This window comes from Drosophila pseudoobscura, chromosome 4 (genome assembly GCF_009870125.1).
Source record: "Drosophila pseudoobscura strain MV-25-SWS-2005 chromosome 4, UCI_Dpse_MV25, whole genome shotgun sequence".
Classification (NCBI taxonomy): Eukaryota; Metazoa; Arthropoda; class Insecta; order Diptera; family Drosophilidae; genus Drosophila; species Drosophila pseudoobscura.
Window position 1 is genome coordinate 22,168,072 of NC_046681.1, and position 26,594 is coordinate 22,194,665.

At 45.8% G+C, this 26,594-nt stretch overlaps 4 protein-coding genes across 5 annotated transcripts; 3 read left to right on the forward strand and 1 right to left on the reverse strand.

The window, feature by feature from the left end:
• The first annotated feature begins 10,765 nt into the window (after nt 1-10,765).
• On the forward strand, nt 10,766-15,619 carry bsf (bicoid stability factor). The gene is made up of 5 exons (XM_001356613.4): nt 10,766-11,019; nt 11,225-11,750; nt 11,810-13,121; nt 13,181-14,887; nt 14,954-15,619. Exons 1-5 carry the CDS (start codon nt 10,880-10,882, stop codon nt 15,499-15,501), a joined length of 4,233 nt encoding a protein of 1,410 aa, XP_001356649.3. The 5' UTR covers nt 10,766-10,879; the 3' UTR covers nt 15,502-15,619.
• A 1,387-nt stretch (nt 15,620-17,006) lies between these two features.
• On the forward strand, nt 17,007-21,452 carry ncm (pre-mRNA-splicing factor nucampholin). Of its 2 annotated transcripts, XM_002132630.3 has the most exons (3): nt 17,007-17,859; nt 17,923-19,168; nt 19,237-21,452. In XM_002132630.3, the coding sequence occupies exons 1-3, from the start codon at nt 17,125-17,127 to the stop codon at nt 21,282-21,284; spliced, it is 4,029 nt and encodes a 1,342-aa protein (XP_002132666.2). In that variant the 5' UTR covers nt 17,007-17,124; the 3' UTR covers nt 21,285-21,452. The 2 variants fall into 2 exon arrangements, with proteins under 2 accessions (XP_002132666.2, XP_033235331.1); XM_033379440.1 differs by having other exon boundaries at nt 17,007-19,168.
• Nucleotides 21,453-21,590: 138 nt separating this feature from the next.
• Nucleotides 21,591-22,384, forward strand: RpS26 (ribosomal protein S26). Its single transcript, XM_001356614.4, has 2 exons — nt 21,591-21,749; nt 21,822-22,384. The coding sequence occupies exon 2, from the start codon at nt 21,833-21,835 to the stop codon at nt 22,175-22,177; it is 345 nt and encodes a 114-aa protein (XP_001356650.1). The 5' UTR covers nt 21,591-21,749; nt 21,822-21,832; the 3' UTR covers nt 22,178-22,384.
• Nucleotides 22,385-24,054: 1,670 nt separating this feature from the next.
• On the reverse strand, nt 24,055-25,427 carry LOC6902941 (pyruvate dehydrogenase E1 component subunit alpha, mitochondrial-like). Its single transcript, XM_002132631.3, has one exon. The coding sequence runs from the start codon at nt 25,372-25,374 to the stop codon at nt 24,130-24,132; it is 1,245 nt and encodes a 414-aa protein (XP_002132667.2). The 5' UTR covers nt 25,375-25,427; the 3' UTR covers nt 24,055-24,129.
• Nucleotides 25,428-26,594: the final 1,167 nt, after the last annotated feature.

A 26,594-nucleotide genomic window follows, 5' to 3' on the forward strand; every position in this document is an offset into this window, starting at 1 on the left:
TTAGCCCGCTTTTCCGTATTTGTTTGGCAATTGCTTTTGTGGCTTTTGTGTTCCAATACCCCACTCAATATGGGGACTCCATTCGATGGCTGGCCCGATATGAACACTCCCATGTGGCTATTTGTATGCGATTTATGGAGCCAACTTGGTTTTATCCTAGTCGGCACTATTGTTGCGACAACTATTCAATTACCTCTTATATTTCGCAGGCCTTTCTCCATGCCCATGCCGTACTTTCACTTGTGTGTGGCCAAAGTCAATGTTTAATCTGGTTTCTGTTTTGTCTGTGGGGAGTTCTCTGGCTAAAACAATGCGTGCCTGTGCCATTTGAATTCAAGCACTCTGCATCCTGCAACCTGCAACCTGCAACGTGCAATGTGCAACTACAAAAATACCCATGTATGTATGCCCGGGAGGGGCATTCTTCAATGAAAAGCAACCAACAAACTGTTGGAACAACTATGCGTATGCGTAACAAATTTGTTGTGGGACAGCAACATGATTTAATAGAACCTTTGCCTGCCGGGACTTAGCCATAAATACTGTGCGTTTCGTAGCTGTAAGACAATAGAGAGCACGTTTCCAGTCACTTGATTAATAATGATGCTAATTGTGATGGTAATTGTATGCATTTGAGAGAGTAATTATATTGATAATCATAGTCCATTAGGCAATCATAAAATTAATTAACACATTAAACACTTAAATTTATGAATTAGAAATTGATTTCGATTTATTTGTTTTAGCTTTTGTGTGCAAATATCAATGGATGAATGGAAAATATGCCATACAAACGAATCGATTTGTGGGAAACGGTTTCGAAAAATATACCTATTTTTTCTAGAGCATTTTAAAGCTGTCTGTTATGAAGCTATTGAAGCCAAAAGCGGCCAATAAGCTTATTTTTCTGAACTTAAAATATACATTTTATTTATTCAATAATTAAAAAAAAAAAAAAACAATGCACATATTCTTCTCTATAAAAGTGCATACTAAGTTAGGATTAAACACTCTTTCAACGCTCTAAAAATAAACAAAACGTTGCCGAAAAATAAAATCCTTTTCAATTAAAACAAGAAACAAATCATTTTTGTTAGGCCAAAACTCTGCAAAAATAATTCAAACACCAACGAAATTTATACACAACAAAACCATCATCGACTTGAATAAAAATGTTGATTAAGTATTCACGAGCTTTAGCACTTGTTCATTTAATCGCACTAAAACTATCAGACAGTTCCGATTGCCAATTATCAATTTATTAGAACCACTTTCTATACTTTCTATACCACTGAAGAATATACAATTTCCTTATTGAATTTATATTTATTGATTCAATAAAACCAATCTTGCAATGAGTGTTTTATAGGAAATACAATGCCACATTTACACATGCCCGCCGACAGTCAGACAGACAGAAAACCAGTCGGGGATACATGCGAATGCATTTATAATATTTTATAGTTTTTATCTGATTTTTATGTACCATCTATGAGGGGTGCAAGAGGGTATGACAGGCTGCTCACATTATGGGAGATGGATGGCTCTTTGCAGAAAGTTTCGCTGGCCAGCTCTTGTGCCTCATTTCAGTTGTAAAAGTTGTTCTGAAATTTAAGGAAGGGCACACCTTTCCGTAGAAACTTTGCAAGGGTATGCAGCAGTCTAGTGCTTCAACTGTTGCGTTATTTCTTTTGTTTTTTTTTTTAATATTTTTAATATGATTTACGAGCATCATTGTCAAGCAGATAAATCAATTTACAAGCCATATATGATTTATTGTTATCCCGAATGTTTTCGCTCTGTGTCCCGCCTTCTACCTTCCACCTCCAAGGCCCTCTGCGCCTTCTGCTCTTTTAGTTGTTGCAGAAAATTCGTTTATCATTTGGCAGGTCTTGTCAAATGCCTGTATAATTTTTGCACAGCAAGTGCATTCAATTTCTGATGGGAGAAGAATGAGAAGCTAAGCTGCTTTTCGAGGTGAGGCGGTAAAAATAATAGAAATCAATTTCCATAACATTATTACGGCCATGATTGTTCTCACTCTGATGGAATTATGCCGCCGGGGACGGTCGGGGGGCGGGGTAAATTGCTCTGGGGGGGGGAGGGGCCCCCAGAAGGGGAAACACTTGAGTGGTTCGGTAATAAATTTGAAACTTGTCAAGTGAGCAGCAAAGTCGAAAATTCCCCAAGGATAACTGACAGACAAAAGGAGTAGAATTTATTTGCTCTGGGCTTTAAATTATTTCTCGTTTATTTACTTAAAGGCGTTTGGTTTTTTCCAAGGAGGGATGGGGAGGGGTTGGTAGCAACTCTTTGGACAATGGGCATGGTCATGGCTTTGGCTTTGGCTTCAGCTTCGACTTCATTCAACTGGAAGTATTTTCGGGGGGAGAGTTTCTTTTTCTTGATTTTTTTTTTGGGTGGTCTTGTCCTGCTTGTCCTTGGGCGCATCAATAATTCATTGACCTTCTGTGGCCGACAATGCAGCATTTCTATTTGTATTTGTATTTTATTTGTTTCGTCCTATTCTATTTTTCAGTGAGAGAAAGTTTTATGGCTGTGGGCCAGAGGGGACGCCGAAACACCCGTCGAATTGAATGCATTTTCCAATGAAAAATTCAACGGATTTTCGCTGGCTGCTTTCTTTAAGCTGTCATAAAACGTAGTATGATTTATGTTTGTCATCGCTGAAAGCAGCCCAAAAGGCTGTCCCTCTCTAGAGTGTCAACACTGCGTATGCGCAATGTCAAAAGTCTCATCAATAATTTGAGGTACCGAAAATTAATTACTGTGTGATAATTGTGGGCTAATTGCAAATATTTGCATAAGCATCCATTCCATATGCACAATTTCAATGCCTGCCTCGCTCGTAATCCCTGTAGTTGCATGCCGCGAATGGTATGGCGAATGCCTCTGAGGCTGCAACTCTTTGGCGCCTTTTGTTGTGCTTCTAATTGTTTGCCTTCTTGCCCTGGCCCTGTTGCCCTGTTGCATGAATACATAATAGAGGTCGGGGGGCGGTTGGCGGTTGGCGGTTGGCGGCACGCTCTTCTGGCTTAAAGAAAACCATGCAAATGAAATGAAATTGAGCGCAAATAATAAGATATTGACTCGCTCGATAGCGGAAAGCCAACTCAATTTATTCCATGAGGAAGAGAGGATTGTGCCAAACAATTATCCTGATAAACGTGATTGATTATGCAGCAGCAGGGAGTAGCCCAGTTTTTCCGTTTCCCTCTTCCGCTCCGCTCTGCTCTCCCCCTCTCCCTATCTTTTTGAGCTAACTGGCGAATTTTCAATCAATGAAATAATTATGTGTCGTCCTTCCCAATGTCGTGCCCAATGGCGTGTGCCAAATTTTCAATCAACGAATTTGGGAGGGGTGTACGAGAGTACGAGAGTACCACAGGCACGGCAACGACAACGACATCGACATCGACAACGACGAAGGACATCAATTGAGGGGAAATCTACTTAACCAAATTGATGACAATGCGATAAGTCAGAGACGGGCGAGTTAAGCCGCTTAAATGCTTATAAACTGGCAGTGCCCCGAGCCTGCCTCCTGCCTTCCGCCTCCCGCCTCCTGTACCCCACGAATTCAGAAATATATGTGATCCCCTCCACCTCCGCACGACGCATACTATTAAGCCAAGTCAATGCCAATTGCTTGAGAGGGCAACTTTTTTTGGCCAGCTATGCGAATTATTTGCAATGCATATGCTGGCATGCTCTCCGGCTTCGAGGGTGTGTCCCTGTCCCTGTCCCTGTGGCTCTTCGGCTGTGGCTGTGGCTGCGGCTGTGCCTGGTTCGATCTAGCATATAAATTGTTGACATGCCTGGGTCCGCATTAAGTTCAGCCCCGGCACGTACAACAGTTTGCGAGGGGACCCCTTTTTTTGGCCAGGTTGGAGCAAAAATATATTGTCGTAAATATATCAAATATTCGTATCGTGCCATAAATAAGCAGAAGGCGACTACTCTCCTCTCATAATTGGCAATTTGCGTGTGCCACTCGTTAGTGCGGTGGACCCGACTCAATGCCATGCTACGCTCTGTATTTCTCTCTGTCTCTCTGTGGCAGAAGCAGCTTATTAGTCCCTGACAAGTGTCAACACATGCAACACAGCACACAGCACACAACAACACAACATATTCTCCTTACGCATATCAAGTATACGACCTGTCATATTGCAGTTTGTTCCTGGGGCTACGACTATAGATACGAGGCTAAGCGGAGCGGCTTTAAGTGGTTTAAATATAAATTATAATATTATTATTGCTTTTCTTTGAAATATGTTAATTAGGAGCAGACACGGGTGGAGAGAATTAGTTATGCGTAAGCCACGAAGAAGAGTGAAACAATTAGAGCTAAAAGTGAAAGCAGAAGAAAGTACAAAGTCCTGGTACGCCTTATAGTTGGTTTTCGGTTGAAATGTGACCACTATTTCAATGAATTTAAGTGAGAAACTAGCAGAAATAGAGCTGATGGCAGACCATTCCATTCCACATACGCCACGTACAACCGAAGCACATTTTCTACTTTGCGGCTGGGCGACACAACTTTTGCAGCCACTTTCCCTTCCAAAAAGCCAAGTCAAAGCGAGCGTTAAAGGTAAGCTAAAACTTTTCAGCAGAAGGCAGGGGGCGGTACGGGGGGGTATTCTTCTGAATTGGCACTCGACTGTTGACCCTTTAAGTGACCACCGACGAGTGGAGGGGCCCCGGGGCGACTCCGGGGGACAGGGGACCTGAAGCTCATCTTGCTCTCAATTGCAGCAACACCTTCTGACAGCACCCCTTCCTCCCTTCCTACCCCCCGGCCCGTAAACTGCTAAACAATTCTTGACTGCCAAACAGGATACTTGAGTCCTTTAGCTGCTGCTATAAGAAGCAGTAGTGCAGAGTGTAGATGGTAGATGGTACAGGAGCAAAGCTTAAGTCAAAGTGAAATTATATATATGAAAAAAAAACTGGTACCGGCACGTGAGGGTCTGCCCCCGGGAACGGGAAGTGGAGTTCATGGCGGAAGTGATGATGATGCTGATGATTTCCGCAAACAAATATTTCGTTTGTTCTGCCAACAATCCACGGGATGGACAAAAGTAGAAAGAGAGTGGAGAGAGAGAGAGAGCAAAGTACATACGTATGAGCAGCGGGGGATTCCCCGGTTCAGCATTAGGACAACATTAGGCCAAACAACAACAAGAATCTTTTCGGTCGCCCTGTTGCCGACGGCAGGTGTAAAGTTGTTTGGTTGGTTTTTTTATGCTGCTTACCTTTCAGCAGCATTCAAAAGGTGTGCCCCATGTGTTTAGGCCAGGATAACCCTCATTCCGGGGACTCCACTCCACTCCACCATCTCCACCCATACCACATACGCACACCTCCGTAACCTGTTCGCTGTTGCCTGTTCCCTGTACATTGTTTTACTTCCGGTTTTTGTGGTTTTGTTGTTTTTGGCGGCTGGGAAAACGAGCTCAGTGGGTTAAATGGAAACATCTCCGCATCCTCTCTCTCGCTCTAGCCATCGCTCCATCCCTCAACTATGCAAATGGGCTAGGCCCGTCCCGTCCCTCGGTCCATTCGTCCTTTTGTCCATGTGTCCGTCCGCAGCGAAATGCGGCACATTGCTGTCCAAACAAAGCAAAATACAACACAACAAAAAAATTAAGCACACACAACAAACAAAACAAAAAGAAGGAAGGAGAGCTGCTGTCTAAGGAGAGTCGAGGCAGTGGATACCCTTACAAAATGCCATTGCTATTATGATTTTATATAATATGTGCTCCCATGTGGGAAATTTGTAAGAATTGAAGGAGTTTTTCTTGCTACGAAAAAGAATTCAAGCCAAGAATTTACCGAAAAACCACAAGCCCATATTTTATATGAATATTATTTCAAGAAATTGAATAGATTTGTCTGCCATTTATATAAGATACAGTTCTACAGATACATTGAATGGTGGTACAATTTCACAGAATTACGAGTATGTGGAGACATATTCGGTGGCGACATGGTTTGTGCCTTCCAATAAAGTATACTTTTATGGCCGTCCTTGCAGTCTCCGAAGTGGATTCGCTCTGCTCGCATGACAAACTTTTGCAAAAAATGCACAATACCCCCAGAGAGTGCAGGGAAAAGCGACTGTAATAAAATGGATACAAAAAGATAAAAAGAGTATTCTCTTTTGGGGCTGAATGCCGCTGTTGCTGCCGTTGTTGTTTTCTGATGCTGCTGTTGCTGTTGCAGCTCCTGTGCTTGACACTTGCAGATTTAGCGCTTCATTTGCAGCAGCAGCAGCTGAAAGAGAGATGGGCCATGAAGGGTGTCACGAATGGGGAGCGGTAGGATGGTGCTGGGGCTGGGGCTGGGGCTGCGGCTGGGATTGGAGGCATGGTAGATGGTTGATGGGACAGAATATCCTTATCCTCATACAAATTTGATGTCAAGTTTTTGGTGGATTGTTTAACATAAGCAAGTGCCTGCTGCCGGTGGCTTTCGAGTGTGGGAGGGGAATCTGAATGAGGGGCGGGCGGCGGTGGGATTTTGGTGGATTCCTTGGTTAGATTTCCATTTTCTATTTTCCTTGCCTGAGGAAAATTATTTACTTTAAAGTTTGGATTGCTATAAAATGGTAAGCAAATGGAAAGGTATGGGTTTTCCAATGCCTCATCAATTTTTGGTTTACTTAAAAGGTTATTATCTATCAATCAATAGTTCCTTGGAAGTCAAAACATATAAAAAATGGAATTATTAGATCAGTCCTGTATCTGCCACAGTGTTAAATAGGACCAGTGTCATATGGTGGTAATGGATGTTCTAAAAATAAATTGAAATACATTAAACTATTCAGAATTTGTATACAAAAAAACACAACTAAAGCTCTGGGATTTTTCCTACAAAGACCATTTCCTAATCTGTTTATTATATTTTCCATTATACAAAAATTCTGTACATTAGTCATGAAAATATATGCTAATTGCAAAAGTGAGAATAAATCCTTGTAAAACCTGTTAAGTGTATAATTTGCTGATAATTTGGTATGAATAATTTATGCATATTTTGTAGTCACAGTACACACTCGGTGGCACACCCACTGCAGCCGCATAGAGGCACTTGTGGACTGAGATTACTGAAGGAGAGGACTTTAAAACAACCGGAAATATGACTTCTTAAAGAGCTGTCACTATAAATCACAATACTCGAACTTCATTGCGGGTCTAAAACATTATTTAATGAACTACTTAAGCATATATTTGTAATCTGCTGAAAATATTATGTGCAAACTCTTGGCCTTTTAGCCGCCTTCAGCTGCTGCCCCTCAAATTGCCCTTTTCGCAGGAACCACTGAAGCAGTGTTCTCAACAAATTGCCTAAATAAACAGAATTTTCTGCTTTAACGCATACCCTGTTTTTCGGGGAGCGACCCTCTCTCTGGTCTCTGGTCTCTGGCTTCTGGTCTGATTCTTTGGTTTGGTTCTGGTTCTGCTTCTGGCTCTGGTTTTGGTTTTGGTTTCGGCGTTTCTTTTGGTTGCTTTTTCTGGTCGGGTCGTCCAAATCGTTTGTCGTTTAAGCTGCTCGCGCAATTCAAATTGATTTATAACGAAGAAAATGTTTTATAAAGTCGATGGGGGAAATGGGTTTTCCTTCACGTTCCACCCACTCTTTTTCTCTTGCTCTCTCTCTCTGGCCCTCTGTGTCTCTGTCTCGCCACCCGCTTAAGGAATGTTTTTGTGTATGTGCTCTCTCTCTGGCAAAGATTTCTCCTGACATTTGGCTCCAACGATTTCGAAAATATTTTCCTTTGCTTCGGCAGCTCCTGCTCCTCTCCTCTGCTCTGCTCATCCTGGGCTCCTGCTGCACAAATATGCCAGGGACGGGACATGGATGGCAACATCCACGATGTAGAATCGTGCCCAAGCTGCAGTTTGTTGTACGTGCAATGGCAGCCAATAGTCAAAGTTGTCATTTATATGCCCCGCTATAAGCCCTGCCCCCATCTAAGCCCCCTCCCCCAGCACTCTATGCCCCCGCCGACGACTTCCGTGGGTGGCTTTGTGGGTGGTGTGGGCTTCTGCTGCCGGGAGTACCACTGATTTATGATACTCAAATGAACTTCGACGCTGACTGAATAAATTTTGAAGTCGACTTTTGTGCTGGGTTTCCTCCACAATTTGTTTGGAATTTTTCTCGCGCTTTCATTTGGCTTGCTCTCGCGTTCTCCCTCTCCCTCTCTCTCTCTCTCTCTGTTAGTTTTTGGCGCCAAAAATTTCACTTTTTTATACCATATTTTTCTTTATTGGATACGCTTTGAAAAGGGTATTGTATTTATCCATATTTGTTCAAGTCAATTTATAAAATATATATCAATTTGTGGTAAAAAGTATACGGGTGCGCCATCGAGCAGAGCTAGTGAGTCAGGGGTAGGCGCACGAATGAAGCGACTTCGTAGGGTTTTTTTTAATAATAATCAAGTCGAATAAACAATAAATAAACATAAGTTCTAAGGTCTCATGATTCTATATAGCTCCTTGAAACTGGTACAAAATCGGAACCCCATAAGAAAAAGTCGGTATTATGCTCCTCAAAAAAGTGCTCTCTTTAAACTTAAGAAAATATATGACAATCAAATCAAGTAAAATCATAAAAGACATTCAAAGTTTTTAGTTATATTTTCTTGTCAGTTTATTGCGTTAGAATAGAATTCGGTTTTTCCATTTTCCCTCGAACTGAAAGTGTATCGTATCCAATGCTTTCGCTTTAGCCTTCATCTGCAGTTTTTGCTTCTATCTTTTTTGGTCGGACGATTGTTTGGCTACTTTTTTGTTGTTATCTATCTTTTTGTTTTTTATGATTTTTTAATGCATTTTCTTGTTGTTCTTTGGTTTTGCGCTATGGCACTTCTTCTTCCTGCTGCTAGTTGCTGCTGGATTTATGAACCTGCCACAAATTCGTCAGCGAAAATATCTGGAAAAGTTTCGTGTTGTTCTTGGGTTCCGTGTTCTGTTTTGGTTTTCGCCTGGTGTTGAGTTTGTCAAATTTTTGACATTGAATCTGTTATGCAGTGGCTGGCGATGGTGGAGTGGCAGAGTCAGGTCGAAGAGAAGGTAGACGTGGAGAAGGTGATGCACCCAGAGATGTGGCAAAAGCATGACTATCTCCAGGCTAGGCGGGCGACGGGACTATGCTGATCAGCAGACGGATGGGTAGGATATGACTGCCGGCTGCATCCAGGGGCCACTGTAGTGTTTGGCTCACTGATTTCCACCGACGGCAACGTCAGGACTTATTTCATTTTTTTGCACAATTTTTTGCTCCCCGCATCAATTTTTTTTTTCTATGTTCCGCATTGGCGCCATAAAAAAGCTCACTTGTGAAATAATTGATGTGCAAATGTTGAGAATTCAATTGAGTTCACCTTGAGGGAGACTAAGAGAGAGAGAGAGAGAGAGAGTGAAAGTGGGTAGTGCGAATCTGAGTGGGGTTGTGGGTGGTGCAGGATGAACCGCATAACGAGAGAAGAGATAGCGCACTTTCACTCTGACGAATGGCAAAAGTCAATGGAATGATGGGAGATGGATAGGAATACGTGTAGAAAGGGGGCGGAATGGAAGTGTAGAAGGAGGAGAGGTGGAATATTTAAACAGGTACTATTACATACATATGTATGTGGGAGGCATCTACATATCTATATATAAATATATGTATGTACATATATCCATGACCACCTACAAACAAATTGGCGGTTTAAATTGATTACGCTCTAAATGCAATTAAATATAAATTATTAGAATTAGAGCATAAACCATGGATTTTGTCGCCTATCAAAATCATAAATGATAACAACAATCAGTTGCTCCAAAATGGGTAAAAATGGGAGAATTATCAATTCACGACACAATGCTAATTAAATTAGCGGAAATTTTTTCTTTAATTGAATAATTATAATGATGTTTTTATACGTAATTAGTATTAAATTAATTAATTTTTTTTTTAAAGTTATTTACTCCGAATTCCATCCTTTGAAGGGGAAATATTTCAGCAATAAAAAGCTCCTCGCATTAACAGTCTATGCTTACAGTATGAAGGGGAAATATTTCACCAACAAAAAGCTCCTCCTATATTCTTTACAGTCAGTTAAGTGATAACATTCTATTCTTACAGTACGTTAACATAGCACAAATTTCGAGCTGTGTTAAGTGGATTCTTACAGTCTGTTAAAGTAAACGTTGTGAAAATAAAGCAGTTTTCGGATAGAAATTCGCCATACAAAAACATCGCAGAAAGGTACTTTGTTATCCAGACCCAAATCACAGGGAAATTCAAGCAGTTTAGAGAAACAGGGAAAAGAACCATCAAAAATATCCTCTAAAGGAAATTCAAGAAAATTAGGATATTATTGCAATTCTAATGGTGAATAGAGCATTTGTGACGTCAAAATAGTCAAAATACAATAATCGCAAGTACTAAAAACTAGCCAGTCAGTAGAAAATTGATTTATCAATCGGTTAAATCGGCTGAGGGCTCTGCCTAGCTAGACGAATTTGACTTCCGATCATGGACAGAGAACAATTAACCCATTGTTGCCCAGTGGGTATTAGAACACACTCCAGGAATTTTGAGAAATTTTAGTAAAGTTCAGGTGAAGGATTTTGGAGAGATTTTGCAAGTTAAAAGGAAGCATAGGATGGATCTACAAGAAGAGTTTAAAATCAGTAATGTTTTCCGCATTTTAGCTCAAACTGTTCCCCTGTTTAAATAGAGGAGGGTTAAGTGGGTTAAGTGAATGAATCCGCGGTCACACTGGCACCGACTCGTGCGCTCCTGATTTTTAAATAATAAATTTAATTTTTATTAATTAAAACCGACTCGAACCATGGCTTCCATACTGCGGACGGGGAAACTGTTTCGCTACTTTGCTGGCTTCACCCGGAATGTGCTGGTCAACTCAGTGCGCGAGAACGAGGCGAGCAATCTGCTGACAAGTGCGCCCTGCATTTGCAGCCAATTCCAGAGGTAAGTACCGGCCCATTACGCAATAAGACAAGAATTTCATGAAAATGTAACAAGGGAAGGCTGAAGAATAGTACGGGTCATCCAGAGGGGGTCCTTTACACAAGAATACCTTCATATATTCATTCAAAAAAGATTGTTAAATGGTTTACATAACCTCGATATTGAACCTGGTCTGATCTGGAACATTCGCTTGTGTTTTTCTCAGTGGCTTCGCTACGAATGCCGCCGCCAAGTCGGAGCTGAGTCTCGATAAGCAGATCCGTCGTCTGGACCACGATGTGCGACGCATTGGCCGCATTTCACGACGGGATCTGGAGGAAATCCTCGATGAGATACGCACACACCGCACCGCGACCAGTTCGCAGTCGTTGATGGTCATACGATGCTGTGGGAATCTGGTGCCCGAGGAGTTGCCCGAGGTACGCACAGCCCTGGTGCAGGAGATCTGGAAGACCCTGAATGCCCTCAATGTACCCATGGACATCTCCCATTACAATGCTCTGCTGCGCGTGTACCTGGAGAACGAGCATCCCTTTGCACCCACGGATTTCCTCGCCGAGATTGAGGCTAAAGGCATCGAACCCAACAGAGTGACATATCAGCGACTGATTGCACGCTATTGCCAGCAGGGTGACATCGAGGGTGCCACCAGAATCTTGGAGTTTATGCGGGGCAAGAGTCTGCCTGTGAATGAGAATGTCTTCAATTCCTTGATCCTGGGACATTCGCAGGTGAGTGGAGGAACCCCTAAGGCATGTATAGATTGATCCATATATTCCCCACTCTGTAGGCCAACGATTTGGAGTCGGCGAAGGGCATTCTGGCGGTGATGAAGCAGGCCGGCCTAGAGCCCAGTGCCGACACTTATACGACTTTGCTGTGTGCGTTTGCCCGTCATGGAGATCTGGCTGCTTTGCAGGAGACCCTCACAGAATGCGACCAAAAAGAGATCATCTTGCAGGACAAGGATCTGCTGGATACTGTGTACACCCTGGCGGTGAATGGCAATAGCGAAAAGGTTGATGATTTGCTCGCAAAGTTGCACATCTCCCCGGGCTTCAATCAAGATGCCGTCAACGTGATACTACGTCTCGTGAACAAGGGCCACGAAGAGGTGGGTCTGCAGATTCTGCGTGTGATGCCAAGATCGAATCGCGTGAATGGCGAGCCCGTGGATGTGGGCGCCTTCTTCATCCGACAAATGGTAAAGGCCAATCGCCCGGTGGAGAAGATTCTGAGCATCTGCAAGACCCTCCAAGCAGAAGGACTCAATCCCAAGGCCTTGTCCATTGCCACGGAGGCGGGTCTCACCAATGGCGTCGTGAACAATGCTCTGCCGCTGCTCAAGGAGATGAAGAATGCCGGTTTGCCCATCCGCCAGCACTACTTCTGGCCCCTCATCTGCTCGGTGGAGTCCAATCAGGTGCTGGATATTGTCCGTCGCATGCAGCAGGAGTTTGCAGTGCTTCCCAACTCGGAAACGATCAGGGATTATGTGATTCCCAGCTTAAAGGAGAAGAACTGGGAGCGTGTCATCACTGCCTTGAGGGATGCTGGTGTCTCCAACTCCACGGCTGTCACTTCTGCTGTTTATGCCGCTTTAGTCACGCATCAAATTGCAGATGCCGCCAAGATTATGGAGCAGAACAGGGCCCACTATGTCCCGATGCTCTTCAGGCAGCCCTTGATTCTCGCCCTAAGCCACACAAATGATTATGCCTCGTTTATCCGCTGCGTGAGGCAGATCCATGAGGGTCTGCAACAGCGGTCTGCTGGCAAAGAGGAGGAGGCCGAACAGGGAGAGGCGGCAGCAGCAGCTACGGAGAAGAACAGCGTCCCCGATGTGGTGGGTGGCATTGTCCAGGAGGCAAGCAACTACTTCCATCGCGATCGTGTGGCCACGCTGGAGAAGATCCTTCTGGGATTGGTGAAGCAGGGGCTGTCCATCAGCAGCGCAAAGGCCACCCAGCTCTCGGACCAACTGGGTGCCGAAATGACGCCCAAGATTTCCGAATTGCTGGGAAAACTAAGCTCCGGAGAGCTGGAGCCGACGCCTCTGCCAAGCAGCGGCAAGCGTACATTGGATTCCCTGTCCATCGATGGTGAGTAATTGAAAGATAATTTATTTATCGCTCTTTTAAACAACTGAAATCTCCCCCAGAATTGGAACGCTTCATTGTTAATGTGGAGGCCAAGGGCGAGAATGCAAACAACATCAAAAGACAGCTCCTAAATGCCTGTTTCCGTTCTCAAAACATTGAAAAGACCCTGCAGGTCATAGAAAAACTGGAATCGGAAAAGTACCAGATCCCATTGGGCATCCATGCGCAGCTGGTTGATCTGTATACGCACCACAAGCGCAGCTCTGAGGCCCTGGACGTCTACACGAAGCTAAGGGCCAAAGAACCTACATTCCAGTTGGATAACCTGAAGACAGTGCGACTGGCAGATCTGTTGCTGCAGGAGGAGCGTGTGGAGGAGGCCTTCCAGCTGCTGGCGGATAACAAAAAGGATGCACCCATCAGCGAAACCGAAGGAAGCTTCAATTATGTGAGCACCGTGTGGCGTGTGCTCAATGCCATCGCAGAGGCCGGGCAGCCGGAGAAGCTGCGTCGCCTGTTCGATGCTCTGTTAGCCGACAACTATATTGTGCCCACAAATGTCCTGCTGGGGCCACTGATCAAGGTGCATCTGGTGAAGGACGACATACCCAAGGCCATTGAAACGTTCGAGGGGATCTGCAAGACGTACAAGGTGACACCCTGGAAGAATGAGCTCTCGTGCCGTCTCATCCAGAAGGAGGATGCCGTCAATCTGCAGCGTCTGACCGATCTGAGCACGGGCATCCATGGCGAGGTCAACAGTTTGTACGATCTGGTCTTTTCCTTTGTGGAATGCGGTCGCGTGCGTCAGGCCAGGAAGATCCTGGAGACACCCGGCCTGCGCACACGCCCCCAGAGGATCAGCAGTGCCTGCGATCGGTATCGGAATGAGGGTCTGCTGCAGCCCCTCGAGGGTCTCATAGAAGCCACCAAGGACTTGGGACACATCGACCGAAACAAGATCTATTACACGCTTTTGCTGAGCTACGACAAGGCCGATGAGGCCGAAAAGGCTCTCGGATTGTGGACCAAAATGCAGGAAGAGTCTCTGACACCCACCGATGCATTCCTCTTGAAGCTGGCGGAAATTCTGAGGCGCAAGAACATTGATGTGCCATTTGTGGTGCCCGAAACGCAGCAGCAATCGAGAAGGAACAGAGCGCCCAAAAATCCGGAGCAAACGAAGACAGATACGCCCAAGGAGGAGTCCGCAGTCAAGAAAGAGCCGACACCAAAGAAGGAGCCAGCCAAGCAGGAGGCTACTGTAAGGCCCGTCTCCCACAAGTCTGGCTTCCGCAAGGCACTGCTGGCCAACGATCCGGATGCGGCCATCAGCCACAAACAGAACCTGGCAGCCACCGACAAGATCAACGTTCTGGACACTTCCCGACTCATTGAGCTCCTGGTGCGTGACGATCGTCTGGCCGAGGCCACAAAATATGTGGAGGAACTCCTGGCCGATGGACTCCATCCGCAGATAAAGATCTTCAGGTTCTATTTGAACAAAGTTGCCGCTGCGGGGGATCTGGAAACCCTGCAGAAGATTGGCAAGCAGTTGAACGAAGAGCAGAAGCGCATGGTGTCGTTTGACAATCGTTTCTGCCATGCCAACATTGTGGCCGGCAAGGCTGAGCCGTTCCTCAAGCAATTGACCGTCGAGATAGACACCGCCAAGACGCCCGAGGAGGCGGCCAAGCAGGCGGAGAAGTTCCCGCGTGGCGGGGCCGTTGGCATACTCGACAAGCATCCGGAACTGGTGCCGCAATGTAAGTAGAGTGGAGATGCATGAGGGAGGACTTACCCCTATTTAAATCTTGTTTTGTTTTGTACAGATCAAACGCTGGCGGAGAAATTTGCCGCCCACAATCAATTGGGGCCCATGAATGTGCTGTGGATGCATTTGATATCCAGCGGTCAGGAGGCGGCCTCCAAGGAGATCTGGGACAAGCATCTGTCGCAGTTGCCGCGTCTGATGTTCCAGCGCGTTCTGCAGACGGCCCGTGAGCAGCAGGACGAGAAGCTGGCCACGTCGGTGATCTCACAGCTGAGGGATAGCAAAATATCCGAAGGAGCCATTGGCAATGCCTACTCCTGTCTGATTGACATCCAAACGACCAAGGGAAACCACGAAAAGGCTCTCGATGTGCTCTCCAATGCTGTGAAAGATGTCTCACTGGAGAATATCAATCGCACGGCCCTGCTGAGGCTCAAGCAGGCTGTCGAGGAGAAGGATCTTAAGTTCCCCTATTCGATACCCGAGAAGCGTGTATCCAAGGCTGATTCTTCCTCGTCCTCCACCTCCTCGTCGGACAGTAGCGACGATGATGTGTCGCCGAATATTCCCGAAACAGTGCCACGCAAACCCGGAAACCAGGTCTAGATCGGGTATAAGCCTTAAAACCTATTGTAATTAATTTTATTTTAAGTATTTACTATGGATAAATAATATTGATTGTAAACTAAAAAAATATATATTTTAGTTCTCGTTGTTCCAAGTGCTTTAAGGTTGATTTTTTTTATTATATAAGGAATTTTTAGATATAAGTACTATATACAAGGAATCTTTGCAAAAGAGGGCATGTAATAGGTTGTGAGGGTTAGTAATTGAGTAGCATAGAATACAGTTAAATTTGATATTTTATATCTGTAATATCAGGTATATATACCATCATCCGTTTATAGGTGGGATGCTGTTGACAGCTTCAACATATTTATTTAATTTTTATATTTGTTTCTCCCGTTAAAACCTATGTATTGAATTTCTATTCATATCCAACCTGCAAAAATGCAGCTCTGGAGAATACGGATCTAGTTGTCTTTGATTTCAATTGATTGCCGAAAAAACCTAGTTCACATATTAAATATTTTCAACTAACGAAAGAATAAGGCTTTGAAAAAAATATTGCTTAAATTCGATCAAGATTTCCAGCCGAAAACAGAAAATATTCAAGAGCGAGTACAAGAAAAGGTAATTGAATAACAATTTATCAATTTTAATACAAACTATTAACATTTATTTAATTATAAATAATTTCAGTGGTGCAATATCAGAAATTTTGGAAGCTACCCACGGAACCATACAGCTGGAAATGGAACCAGAACGCGGGACCAAAGGTGGGTTTTCTTTTTCGCATATCGTCAATAAAACTACATAAAAAAAGGCTAGGATTGCATCGAATTAGGAAAATCAGTTCAATTTATATATTCCACAAAAATATATATATATATATATATATGAAGGTATATTTTCGGCATATTTTGTCAATTTCATCAATCTATTAAATTTAATTTTCAACGGTATATAGAAATCCACTAAAAGCAAGTATTTAGAATAGGCCAGTCAAGTAGATAATTAATTCATAAATCGTTTAAAATTATGTGGGCATGGTTAACTGTTCTATGTAGCTTATTATATTTGACGGAACATCAAAATTAAGCAATATGGTTTCAATGCTTGCCGGAGAACTATTAACCTATTATAAGCCAAGGGGGTAATCATTTTAGCGCAGTTCATATGAAAGATTCGTGGGGTTTGGCAAGTTAAAGGGAAGGATAGGATGGATCTATAAGAATGTACAATTGTTAATATTTTCCGCCATTTACCTTGAGTAGTTGAACTATTTAAATATAGGGGGCTTAAGTGGGCTAAGCTCGGGTTTCCATCATACGAGTCGCTATATTGTTGTTGAGCAACAAAAATTAAGGCAAAAACAATCAAGGGCCAAGTATTTAATGTGCCGGTCAAGTAGAAAATTGATTCATTAATCGGTTAAAATTATGTGGTCATGGTTAAATGTTCTATATAGCTAGTAATATTCCAGGGTATATCAAAAACGAGGGATAGAACTTGAATTCGTCAGCATATTTACGGTATATTTTTAAAACGAGACGGTATATTTGTAATGATCGTACCGTATATTTTTATCGATAAACCATACTGTTTTGCCAACGTTTTGCCTGTCAAATTTTCACAAAAGTAGTTTTTCCAGGCCTCTCACTAAAAATGGGGGAAAGCGATGCAGAAAGTGATTCGAGCAGTGGCTCCAGTAGCAGCAGTGGCTCCTCGAGCAGTTCCTCCACCAGTGGCAGCGGCAGTGCCTCCAAAAGTGATGCTGGCAGCCGTCTGGCAAGCGGTCAGGAGGAAAACGAAGAGGAAGAGCGCGGCCAGAAGGCAAAAGAAGTGGCAGAAGAAGAAGTGACGCCGGCAGAAGTATCTAATGATTCCCCCGCCGTAGAGGAGCCGCCGCAAAAGAAGGAGGAGGAAGAAAAGAAAGTGCTACAAACAGACGAAAAAGTTGCCTCTCCAAAAGAGGAGGACGAGCAAAAGCAAACCGCAGCAGCAAAGCCGGAAAAACAATCAAATGTTGACTCTTCCACAGCTGCTGTTGCTGTTGACACGTCTGTGTCGGCTGGCGTGGAAAAAGCAGAAGCAGAAGCAGTACCGACAGCAGCGGCGCCTGCAGAGGCAGCAGAAAAAGCAGAAGAGGAAGCTATAACAAAATCAATTGAAGCGGAAACAGAAACCGAAACATCTACCCCGCAACGACCCTTGTATGCCACAACTGTGACTAATTCCGATGAGAAACCGCAGCCAGAGGCAGCGGCAGTGGCAGTAACAGAGGAGGAACCTGATAAAGATCATTCCGTGACCACTAATGGAGCGGACAATGCAGCAGCAGCACCACCAACAACAGCTGCCAGTCCATCGAATCACATCGAAGAGGGCGAAATAACTGATGTAAGTTTTGATCAAACAAAACTACAAGCCACTGAAAAAAACTCATGGCAATCCCTTCCACAGAAGGACGACGACGACGATAATTTGCCGCCGCCTGTGCCTGTGCCCAAGCAGACGCTGGCCAGCGAAGTGCGCAAACGTAGTCGCAGTGGTGATGAAAAGAGCCGTAACCGGCGACGCAGTCCCAGCCGCAGTCGCCGTCGCACCCGTACACGCAGTCGCAGCAAGAGCCCGAAGCGTCGCCGCTCCAGCTCCTTGGAGCGGAGACGCCGCGAACGTCAGAAGCGGCACGAGGAGCGCGATAAACGCGATCAGGTGCGGGCGAGGGAGCGCGAAGATCGTCGTCGCAATGAAAAGTCGCGCAGCAGTCGGCGCGATGATTCTCGCGAGAAATCCAGGCGGAGGTCCAGCGACAAGCGGCGCTCCAGTTCGAGTGGCGGCTCCAAGAGGGCAGGTTCGACAATCGCCGACAATGCCACGGTCACAAATCCCACGGCCAAGATCACAGAACGCCAGCGTCGCACTGTGGATGTGCTCACATCGCGCACCGGAGGCGCCTACATACCGCCAGCGAAGCTCCGGCTGCTGCAGGAGGGGATCACGGACAAGGCATCGGCTGCGTATCAGCGCATCGCCTGGGAGGCGCTCAAGAAGTCCATTCACGGGTACATCAACAAGGTGAATGTCACGAATATTGCCATCATTACCCGCGAACTCCTGCGGGAGAACATTGTCCGTGGACGGGGTCTGCTGTCGAGGAGCATCATCCAGGCCCAGGCCGCCTCGCCCACCTTCACGCACGTGTATGCCGCTCTGGTGGCCATTATCAATTCGAAATTCCCGAATATCGGCGAGCTGCTGCTCAAGCGTCTGGTCATTCAGTTCCGCCGTGCCTTTCGGCGCAATGACAAGCTCGTTTGCTTGTCGTCCACTCGATTCATTGCTCATCTGGTGAATCAGCGTGTGGCCCACGAAATACTGGCCCTGGAGATTCTCACGCTGCTGGTGGAGACGCCCACCGATGATTCCGTGGAGGTGGCCATTGCCTTTCTCAAGGAGTGCGGCATGAAACTGACGGAGGTCTCGTCTAAGGGCATTGGGGCCATTTTTGAGATGCTGCGCAACATCCTGCACGAGGGAAAGCTGGACAAACGAGTACAGTACATGATCGAGGTGCTGTTTCAAGTGCGCAAGGATGGCTTCAAGGATCATCTGGCCATTGTGGGAGAACTGGAGCTGGTCGAAGAGGACGAGCAGTTTACGCATCTCATGATGCTGGACGAGGCCACCGAAACGGAGGATATACTGAGTGAGTATAATCCACTAAATCCCTCTCTAATCCCTGACTAATCCTTATATTCATAAATCCTTCTTTAGATGTCTTCAAATTTGATGAGAACTTTGCCGAAAACGAGGACAAATACAAGGGTCTGAGTGCCGAAATCCTGGGCAGCGATGATGGCAGCGGCTCGGGCTCTGGCTCTGGCTCGGGCTCCGATTCCGACAGCGATTCGGATGGTGAAATCAACTCGGATGCCGATGTCGGCAAAAAGACGGATGCCGGAGATATTATCGACAACACGGAGACGAATCTGATTGCTCTGCGGCGCACCATATATCTGACGATCAACTCGAGTTTGGATTACGAGGAGTGCGCCCACAAGCTGATGAAAATGGAGCTGAAGCCGGGGCAGGAGGTGGAGCTGTGCCACATGTTCCTCGACTGCTGTGCCGAGCAGCGGACCTACGAGAAGTTCTACGGCCTGTTGGCGCAGCGTTTCTGCAACATCAATCGAATGTATATACCCCCGTTCGAGGAGATCTTCAAGGACACCTACCAGACAACGCATCGCCTGGACACGAATCGGTTGCGGAATGTGAGCAAGTTCTTTGCCCATCTGCTCTTCACCGATTCCATCAGCTGGGATGTCTTGGACTGTGTCCTGCTGAACGAGGACGATACCACCTCATCCAGTCGCATTTTTATCAAGATTCTGTTCCAGGAGCTCGCCGAATACATGGGCTTGGGCAAACTCAACTCCAAGCTCAAGGAAGAGGTGCTGGTGGAGAGTCTGGCGGGTCTCTTCCCCAAGGATAATCCCCGGAACACACGATTCTCCATCAATTTCTTCACGTCCATTGGTTTGGGTGGACTCACCGATGATCTGCGACGTTTCCTAAAGACAGCGCCCAAAGCAGTGCCCGCGATCAATTCAGAGCTCCTGTCCACTGGGGGGAATCCATTCCGGGATCCAGGATCTGCCCCAGCAGCGGGGGCAGTACCCATTGCTGTGACTTCCTCCTCTGCCGGTTCGTCGAGCAGTTCCAGTAGCAGCAGCAGCGGAGACTCCAGCGAGGAAAAGTCGAGCACCAGCGATGAGGACAGCGACAGTGAATCCTCCAGCTCCGAGTCCGAGCCACAGCGAAAGCGTAAACGCAAGGAGAAGCGCAAGAAGAAGCCCAAAAAGCAGCGAAAATCAGAGCTCAAAAAGTTAAAGGACAAAAAAGACAAAAAGAAGAAATCCAAAAAGGAAAAGGATAAAGAGAAGGAGCGGGAGCGCGAGGAGAAAAAGAAGCGCGAAAAGGAGAAGAAAAAAGCCGCCAAAAAGAAGTCGAAACGCAAGCGCAAGCACCAGGAGAGCTCCAGTTCCAGCAGCAGCTCTGAAAGCAGCAAGGCCTCCTCCACATCCTCCTCAGCATCAGAGGCCGCCTCGAGCAGCGACGACGACGACAGCGATGGCCAGCCCCAGCCGAAGATCATGCGCCAGGAGCAGAGCAGCAAAATCCACAACAACCACAACAGCAACAACAAATTGAAGACCCGAAAGGAAGACAGCGATGGATTCAACCTGGAGGGACCACCCATGGGCCGAGAACAGGAGCGCCAACCACATTATCATCATCAGCTCAATGGAAATGGTGCCAGGAAGCGGGAGCCATCGTTTTCTGCCCACGAGGAAAGACATCCGGAGCGGCGAGGGGAGCGAGATGCCCGTCGTGGAGAATCCCGAGGTCTTCGTGGAGACTCACGAGGTTTTCGTGGAGAGTCCGGTGGCCGACGTGGAGACTCCGGTAGCCGTCGTGGAGAATCGCGAGGTCTTCGTGGAGACTCCGGTGGCCGTCGTCCAGAAACCCGACGAGGCGAATCCCAAGGCCGCCGAAACGATAGAGGAGAACAACGTGGTGGCCGCCTCGGCAGTGATCGTGATCGAGAACGTGACAGAGGAGAACGAGATCAGGAAAGAAATAGAGAACGTGAGCGGGAGCGGGAACGGGATCATGACCGTCGTGACAATCGAGACCGTGACCGTGATCGGGATCGTGATCACCCACGTAATCGAGAACGTTCCCGTGACCAGGATCGCGCCAGAAAACCAGAACGAGAACGCAGCTCTCACAAGCGCGTGTCCAAGGGGCGCGGATAGGTTGATATTTAGACTGTAACGACAACAAAATTTAGCCACATGCAAATATTTTTTTTTTATAAATATTTCCATGTAAACTGTGTACAAAGAACCGGATCTATGTTGCTATAACAATTGTAAATGTACTAAAAGCAAAACTGCAAAAATAAACAAATTTTATTACACGAATTCTTTGCTGTGAGCCGTTAAATCTGTTAAATCAATAATTAAATTTGAAATACAAATGAAAGATGGCTGAGCTCAACGGCTACGCCACTGCTACCCGTCGTGAACGGCGATTACGCACAGCTGTTTTTTTTCTGTCAGAGCAACTCTGAAACTCGCCACAAAGCAACTCTGAAAAGGGTTGCCAAATGTGCCGTCCAAGTGCCGAAAATTTTGAGCTGGCAACCCCCTTTTCGCATAAGTGTCGTCTGGCGTGAACACGCGGATTTCACTTGGTGGATTTTCAAATTGTTAAATAAGGTAATTATAAGTGCCATCCGATGAAATAAATATGTGGGAAATGCTAATAAATGTACCCCGAACATTATGCAGCTGAAAACAAAATGACCAAGAAGCGCCGTAACGGAGGGCGGAACAAGCACAATCGCGGCCATGTGAAGCCCGTGCGCTGCACCAACTGTGCCCGCTGCGTGCCCAAGGATAAGGCGATCAAGAAGTTCGTCATCCGCAACATTGTGGAGGCGGCTGCTGTGCGCGATATCACCGAGGCCAGCATCTGGGACTCGTACGTGCTCCCCAAACTCTACGCCAAATTGCACTACTGCGTCTCGTGCGCAATTCACTCCAAGGTGGTGCGCAATCGTTCCCGTGAGGCACGTCGCATCCGTACGCCGCCACTCCGCTCCTTCCCCAAGGACATGGCCCGCAACAACCAGAATAGGAAGTAAACTTTTCATCTAACTGGAGAATCGGGTCGATGCTTATGCTACACACCAACACCCGCAACAACAACAACAAGAACAGCAGCAGCAAAAGCAGTAAAAATCAACTAGAATCCATCAACTATAAACTAGAACAAGTTTTCGATATGGCACTGGTCTAACCGGCGAGAAGCAGACGAAATATAAGCATCCAGTTTTTACATTACACCCGAATATTAATACATTTTTACGTGGTTTTACGTGGGATAAAGTATGCACACAAATCAGCAGCAATCCATCATCGGCAGTTGCAGCAGCAGCAGCAGCATCCATCTGTTTCCTGAACGGATGCGCGGCGTAGTCAGTCATCTGTGATATCTCATTTCCGGCACCTGTTTCCTACGTCGTTCACTCCAGTTAAGCAGAGCAGAGCAGAGCAAGAGTTGAATGAGCAGCAGCTTTCATTTCACTACTTTCTCAGGTGACTGTTTTTCCTTGGTTAAGCCATTAAATAATTGCTTTTGTACTCGAATTTCGAATAGTTTTTGGCAGCAAGTGAGAATTTTGGTGGCCAGCTTAAGGTCTTTGCATTTGTATTGTACAAACAAAAGTTTATTGGCTTAATTATTCATTTCATACTTGGAACTATTTAAGCTATTCCCATGTCTGAATTTCATATTATTCTTAGGTAAATACTTCTGGTTTTCATTATCTTTGTATTCTGCAATTTATGCTTCAAATTGACGAGAATTTTGTGGCCTGTTGCCAATTCTCGATCGATCGGAAAAGCGAAATGGAATCAACTTGGACGAAATTTGCCTGCCGCAATTCTTATAAGGAAAAACGCATTTGATAGAGCAGGGAAGCCGGCTTATGTGGCAACAAGGTGGCCGCGGCGAAAAAAGAACAAAACAAATGCATGTAGAAAAAGTGTAAAAGTGCCATAGTTCGGGAAACGGCCGCTATGAAGTTCAGAACTTGACATGGCGTCACTGAACAGTATTACGTGTTATATGTAAACTACATGTAGAGAAGTTTTATAGGCGCGTGTGTCTATTTATATAAACTCTGGATCCAAGTGGAGTATTAATCTCAAAACTAGTGCTGAATGAATTTATATATAATTATGCCTGGATGAATTGTTGGCTTTTTGGAGGAGTTTGTGTGCATAACCAAATGTATACGCCACTGTGGATGTACAAAGTGATGTATATTGAATGTAGCATAGATGTATAATAGATGTAAGTAGACGGAGACAATCGACTTCAGTTGTACCCTTTATCCACATTCAGTTGATGAAAATAGGTATTGTTCTGTAATCCCTAAAGTCTTTTCTGTAATAATGATGTTTCTGTTCAAGTTACATCAGTCTTTGCATAGTTTTCACCGTACATCGGTACATATCCGTTGAAGTAGTTTAATTTCCAGATGATATATGACTTATATTGGACCTCTCCAACACTTCCTATGTTCCCATGTACCCATTCTACCCAATTGGCATGGGCATGCCCATGCAATACTGTTTTTTGTTGGCATAAATTACACAGACGTGAGCGCAAAGGCAAATGAGTTCGTGGGGGGTGGTAGGGATATTGCTTGCCCCCTCAATGGGGGTCACATGCGTGTGTATGTGTGTGCACTTCCTTTTCCTGTTTACCCCTTCTTGCCTTTTTTCTTCGAGCCTTCGAGGAGTTTTTGCCTCTTTTCCGCTTGTTCAGCAGCAGGCAGTGTTCCAGGCGCTGAATTATTGTTTTCGTTTTGTTGTGCAAATAAAACGTAGACATAAGCAGCCGTAAGCAGCAGCCGTTGATCATTTAGCATAAATTAAATAGAACGAACGAAGGCTGAATGAAAGGGTCGTCACCACACAAGAGTTAATGAAAGTTTTGATGAGGAGAAAGGAGTTGCAGATTCGCGGCCCAGAGTTTATTCAACAACCAACAATTTTGTGATACATCCTCCATAGACAGAAGCACCGTTTAAACCTCTCCATCCTTTGTATTGTCATGCTCCAATTCCAGGGCCAGAACTCCCCGAAGCTTCCCCTCGAAGAGCCCCGAGTAGACATCGCTCCAGAGATTGTTGAGTGGCGGCTCATCATCCTTTCGTGCCGCACGGATGGCCCCCTCTATCTCGAGACGGGCCACTTGATTGATCTCCTGAATCTCGTCCAGAGAGAGGATCTGCTGATCCAAGCAGAGCTCTCGGAAGCCCTGGATCGGATCGTGTTGCCTGCGAACCTTTTGGATCTCCTCGCGAGTGCGGTAGCTGGTGCCCGGATCGGACATGGAGTGTCCCCCATAGCGATACGTGCCGAGCTCCATGAGTATGGGACCCTTGTTCAGGGCATGCTTGATGGCAAACTCCGTGGCACTGCGCACGGCCAGCACATCCTGGCCATCCGCCCAGATGCCCGGCATGAGATCTCCACGCGTGTAGTAATTGATGTTCGAGGCAGCCCTCTCGGAGCGGGTACCCATGCCATAGTTGTTGTTCTCGCACACGAAGATCATCGGTAGCTTCCACAGCAGCGCCATGTTGAAGCACTCGAAGACCTGGCCCTGGTTGGCGGCACCGTCGCCGTAGAGGGCCAGACAGACGCCGCCATCCTGCAGATACTTGCTCGTGAAGGCCACGCCAGCGCCCAGGGGCACCTGATCGCCGACAATACCCGTGCCGCCGTAGAAGTTCCGTCCGTACATGTGCATGGAGCCGCCTTTGCCGCCGGAACAGCCACTCCGGCGACCCGTCAGCTCCGCCAGCACGCCCACAGCGGGCACACCCATCATGTAGGCCCATCCGTGGACACGGTAGCCGGTGATGAGATTATCGTTGCTTCGCATCGCCGCTCGAATGCCCACGGCGCAGGCCTCCTGCCCGGTGTACAGGTGGCAGAAGCCGCGCACCAACTGCTCCTTGTAGAGCCTCGAGGCAGCCGTCTCCAGGAGCCTCACGGTCGCCAGCTGGCGGTAGTACTTCAAGGCCTGCGACTTCCTAATGGCCACCACCCGCTCGGGTCCTTCTTTGAGGCGATGCAACTTGAAGTCATTCGGCAGCAACATCACACGATATTCGTCCCCAAGTCCCATCTCCTGGGCATTGGGAGTGGGCTGGCCTTCCTCCGGTACTTCTTCGGTGGGGGGACGCGACAGCTGAGTGGAGGAGAATCGCACCATTAGAAGCTTTGCCAGTCGGCACTGAATTTGGTTAGCCAAGTTGAACATTTTCGTACGATTATTTCAAATGTGAAAATAGAAGAATAAGAAAGCCTACTTTGCAGGTAAATGAATGTCCATTCAAGGGCCCCAAGGGAGAGAGTCTAGAGCCAGCTATGGTCGTTACTCATCTTTCAGCTTACATAATTTGCATGGTTGCATGGCCAACAAATAACCGTCTATATACTACAAAATGTACTATTTTTTGTATCTCCTTTCAGCTGCTGTAACAGACACATGTACTATATACCTCAATTGTTTCACCATTCTATGGATTTCATTGTCGGAATGATAACCTTTTGCACTTGCACACACTTTTCCTCCCACTTTCAGTTCCATTCACAATCGTCGCTTTGTCCCTGTCTCTGTATCGATTCCACTCTGTAGCCTTTCATGAGTTCTCATGCTATATTTTCACTTTAATTTCCGCTATATTTTGTCCCTCTGTGAGCGAGCCTCCCACCCATTCACTTACGTTGCCAATATCCTTTTTTTATACATTTCTTTTTTTGCGAGTACCTAATGCCATGGCCAGAACAAAACACTTTCACTGTCCCCACATACATGTATATATATTTTTTTTGTGCTGCTGTGGCTGCTGCTGCTGCTGGAAACTCTGTGAATCGTAAATAAAAACGTTAAATGTTTTTTTAACGTGCGCCACTTAACACTCGGTACAATTTAAAGGCAATTGGGCACACCAGAAAACAGCAGCACAGCATCCACACACCCCACACAACAAAGGAGTAGGGCGGGCAGGAGCGGGAGCAGGAACACAGGGATACAAACAGGACCAAGAGCAGAAGCAGGACCAGGAGCACCATCAACAATGGCCGCAAAAAGTCAAGCAATGCACATATTGTACATATGTATCTCTCTATACATATATGTATATAAATGCGTATGACATATCAACGATATATTTCATAGTATTCTGTTTTTTAAAATACCCTTTTAGGCTGTGTCTACTGGGAATAAGCTAAAATAAGACCCAAATAATCCATAGACTGTATGCAATTATCATTCATTAAGAAGGAAACTGAAGGCCCGAGTATCGCATATCTTCATGTCGAGACACGTGTGCCTCGAAGGAAAATATTTCCTTTACTCACAGAAATAATATAAAATATTTATAAAAGAATATACCCTTGAAAAAACTATGATTAAATTCTATAAATATTTACTGATCTTTTAACAGGGTATCCCTGCTCTCCATACAAGATATGTAT